The sequence below is a fragment of the Anopheles ziemanni genome, chromosome 3 (genome assembly GCF_943734765.1).
Source record: "Anopheles ziemanni chromosome 3, idAnoZiCoDA_A2_x.2, whole genome shotgun sequence".
NCBI lineage: Eukaryota > Metazoa > Arthropoda > Insecta > Diptera > Culicidae > Anopheles > Anopheles ziemanni.
Window position 1 is genome coordinate 39,605,342 of NC_080706.1, and position 4,320 is coordinate 39,609,661.

The 4,320-nt window shown below is 43.1% G+C and overlaps 1 protein-coding gene across 1 annotated transcript; it reads left to right on the top strand.

Moving 5' to 3' along the window:
- The first annotated feature begins 989 nt into the window (after positions 1-989).
- On the top strand, positions 990-4,320 carry LOC131284711 (uncharacterized). Its single transcript, XM_058313573.1, has 7 exons — positions 990-1,045; positions 1,114-1,178; positions 1,340-1,574; positions 1,645-1,760; positions 3,961-4,017; positions 4,094-4,172; positions 4,313-4,320. The coding sequence occupies exons 2-7, from the start codon at positions 1,116-1,118 to the stop codon at positions 4,318-4,320; spliced, it is 558 nt and encodes a 185-aa protein (XP_058169556.1). The 5' UTR covers positions 990-1,045; positions 1,114-1,115.

Sequence of the window (4,320 nt, forward strand, 5' to 3'; positions counted from 1 at the left end):
TATGCCAGCTATCGGAAGAGAGTGTGACAAAGGCCCAGATAGAAATGCATCGCATTATAGCGGAATACAAGTTAAAAGATATTGACAAAAACAAATCACAATCCATGCCAACGGTAAAAAAGTCAATAGAATCATCATGGACGCAGACCGAATCGTGCAATGCACCGAGAAAAAATGGTTTACCTGTTGTGGAAGATATTCCAGATGGTTTCGACTGAAGGGGAAAAACAAGTTAATGTGTAAAGTGTCTTCTATGCATCACGCATCACGAACTTCAGCATGTGATGACATGTAAATGAAAGAAAAATCAAAGCATAGCTTTACTTCTGCTTCTCTGGAGTAGCGATCGTCCGTGGACATACAGGATACAGGAAACTCTTAACTGCCTTGATAAAACTTCACGTGTGGAACTTGATGGTTGGACAAATGTTACTTTTCAATAATTTTATCCGTCAAATGTGCATCGAAATTCCATTTTAATCATTAAAGTTTACAGACAGGGTAATGTCCCTTACTATTTATAAAGATGAGAACATGTCATTTTTGGTAATCTTCGGTGCTTTTAAGCTTTGTATAAAGTCGTTCCTAATGTCCATATTCTGCTATTTGTTACATCTCAAATTAGGCCCCCTCAGCAGTTTTTTAGGGTGCATCATTATTATGTATGCGCCTTTTTCTTCAAGACCTGAAAATGTAAAAAAATAAATAGTCCTTGGTAAATGGCTCAATTTCTTACCGAAATCCCCGATCAAAACTCCTCCGATGCTTTTTTGAACACAATTAACGGTCCTCTGGAAATTATTCGAAGTTAAACTGAATAATAAACCTTGGTACCTTCGTTTTTGAGCGATATTGGTTCGAAAAACAAATAAAACTGATTTTGATGTTTTCAAATTGGTGAGCCAGGAGTGACAGCACGTTACCCCAGATTTAATTGTCAGGGAAAGCAAGTGTACCAACCTTAACATAAATGCACCTTTGCTTAAAACGGCATAAAACGTAAACATCTTTTATGCTTGGTTAGATCTGCGCTTGGTGATATTCGGTAAGTTTTACCAACGAATTATCATTAGTAAATAGAGGTAATGGTGAAACTTTGTGATTAAATTGCAGAAATGGAAGACATGTATGAAAATTCTTTAATGGACAGTTGGCCTACAAAGAAGCCGAAAAGAAAAGTGAGTATGAAATCTGAAGTTCTCTGTTGATTTGGTATGTTTAGTTCTGTAGGTACGCTAAAAGCGTGAATGCTTCGTTCTAATTATTAACTTATTGAGAACTGGTTTCCTATCTGAACGAATTGAAATCAAATGTGCTTCCGTGCATGTTTTTATTTTAGACGGACATGAGTCAAGAGGACTGCCTCTACTTCATACATCTGTTTAAAAAACACGCGTGTCTGTGGAAAAGAACCCATAGTGACTACAGAGATAAAGTCAAAAGACATAAAGCTTGGGAGGCTATGTCGCAAATCACAGGATACCCGAAAGGGGAATTAAGACACAAATGGAATTCCCTGTTCAGCTCCTTCCGACATTACCGAGCAATTTATAATAAATCAAAAAAGTTGTTGGGTAAGTGCATAGAAATCGTAAGTTACGGGTAAGAAATCTCTAACAGCTGAAATTTACCCTCTACTTTTAGGTTCGAAAGATGCGCAGCATCCAAAGTGGTTTGCCTACAGAGCGTTAAGTTTTCTTGATCATCAAGTCCAATATGACAAACCTCCGTCGCCTGGCGTGAACTCTGAAGAAGATACGGTAAGACTTTCAGCCTCAGCACGGACTTCCATCTAATAAATCCAATCTAATCTAGCTGTCAGTGATGGCAGTATCATATGCATATAGGTAATTATGGGGAATCCGCCGTGTATAGAATACATAGCTAGGGTCGCATAATGCTACCCTTTTCTTGGACGAGGGTATTCCCTCCTCTTGCCTTTCGCCTTCCATCACGCTATGCACCTACACGGTAGAAGCAATGACGAAAGAGGCATCTGTCCATAGGTTAAAATCTCAGTTTACGGACGCTGTGGCACGCAACTAACTCCTGAAGGGTGAAAGCGCGTGTTACTAAAGGTCTAACAGGTACTACCCTGACTACCAGGGGCTATTTCCCAAGCCTAAAGCAACGGACTTGGTGCAGTGCAACTTAAGCAGCTCAGAAGATCGATCCGACAGCTGACTTATCTGACACCACTACCTCCTAAAAACCCTTAGTGGACTTGCACTTAGGTTCTGATACCATCCGGATTCGTCAGCCCGCAAAACTAAGCTCCTGCCTAGTCTACGTGCCGGGTTTTCCAGTATCTGACACCTCTGATGTTAATCGTTGGCCCGCACAACCAAGCTCCTGCTTGGTCTACGTGCCGTCCACGTACTACACCCGCTGGTGCTTTCCTTTGGCCTGGCTGGTCTTGTGCCAGGCCCTTGGCAAGTCTAGTTTCTGGTTTGACCTGGTCATAGTTAGATGGGTACCACCTTGGTGCGGCACTTCACCGGTGCATCCCTTACCAACAAGTAACAGGTCGCCTCATAGCCAGACTTTCCCTCTTCCACGCTGCGCTTACGCGCCTGCACTCAGCGTGCCCGCTTGTGCCACGAGCGACCTTCCGTTCTGCTGCTGGTCATGGCTTTCGATGGTTGGCAAGTCCATCCTACTCGCCCGCCAGCAATCCCAGGAGAAGCACCAGCAACTCCTTCGTAGCCGTACGTCACTCGTGGCACGCGTATCGGTCTATAGGTCCTGCGCCTCGGGGAGCAACAGAGCACATCTTGACTTCGACCTCTGCGACTTTGCATGAATCTTCCAGGAGAGGGAATCCCTTCCGAAACACTCCTTACGTCTTCGCGGTCCTGTCCGCTGACATAGGGTCCATCCTAACCTCCGGAGAGGCTAAACAGACCAGAGGGCTAGATATCTAAAACCAGGATTAAAGATACCTTACAAGGCCCGTTCCGTCTGCGGCACACTACCATACCCTGGCCCATCAGGGCATCACTCTGGTAGTGTGCGGGAGGTCGGGTATACCTACCACCCAGATCTCTGTTCGTCACCCCTGTTGCCAGGGGGTCCAGTGGCGCCACGAGGAGGCCAGTATTCCAGGCGTTCACGCCGTTTGACCGGAATGACCCCACATCGATTGCGAGCCCGCATAATGCTACCCTGGAAGACGCCTGCCGCAATATTGTTTGGGCTTGATTTCATGTGTGGAAAGATCGTTATAGCATGTACTTATCAACCAGTTTTGCCAGGTAATGAGAAACCTGGAATGAGTGGAGCTTATGGACAGGTCGGTCGTGCTACACACTGCCCAATCCTTGCTCAACGCCCAGGATAACAACAGCGGCGGACTTAGCGACACCATTTTTCTCGTCCATATTAATCTTTAACCTCCGGAGCTGATGCGTCGTTCACGGCCTGCTCGAAAGTCAAACTGATGTGGTGGTAATAACTGGAGGTCTGGGGGAATTGCATCTCATAGCAGACAAGAGAGCGATATTTTTCTTTTAAATACGAAAAATTTCTAAATGGGGTAGGGTGCATGTCAAACAAGCGTCTCCTACCCCTTTATAAAACTTTACATACTTGTTTCCTTCGTTTTCGAACCATTGCGAATCAAAAGTCATTCAGCCCGTCCTCACATGTGGTGAGAGAAATTATATATAGGATATGTATTTATTATTGATATACTTTTTTTATGTGGCACGATATCCCGTAGTGGGACAAGACCTCTCTCCGAAGAGTTTCCTCGCGCTACCGCTGGGCCATGGGCACCCGTTATTGTTGATATACTACACTGAACAAAACCAACTACACTGGTTTTTGCTGAAGTTGGTATGGACGACCAATGCGGCCGACGAGGTTGTTACGGAAAAGAATATAAATATTATATTATATTATATTATATGAATTATATTTTATATTGCTATTTAAATAAACTTGTTTTTTTTACTTTAGCAACCGGAAATCGAAGACTTTGCAACTTATTTTTTGGAACCAAAACTGGAACTAGAGGTTGGTGGAATACTGACAGGATTTTATCAACTCATTTGTGATAAATGTATTTTATTTTCTTTCATTGCTATTTTAGCCACCGGAAATCGAAGACATACAGATTGAAATGTTAGAGCCTGAAGTGACACCGAAAACAGTGACGTCAGTCAACGTGAGTACAAATTCAGTTAGGAAGCTTTTGGCGTCCATTTATTCACCTACTATTACTACTTATGTTACGCCAGATTTGATTGTTGCAATCAAAATTTTAAACCCTTTCATCTACGTGAATGTTTGATTTTTCTCTTAAATACAGATTCATGA

Bases quoted from the DNA above. Each gene is read 5' to 3' on its own strand.
- LOC131284711 (XM_058313573.1), top strand. From the start codon at position 1,116: ATGGAAGACATGTATGAAAATTCTTTAATGGACAGTTGGCCTACAAAG. The intron at 1,575-1,644 runs GTAAGTGCATAG...CTCTACTTTTAG, and splicing joins TAAATCAAAAAAGTTGTTGG to GTTCGAAAGATGCGCAGCAT. The intron at 4,018-4,093 runs GTTGGTGGAATA...TTGCTATTTTAG, and splicing joins AACCAAAACTGGAACTAGAG to CCACCGGAAATCGAAGACAT.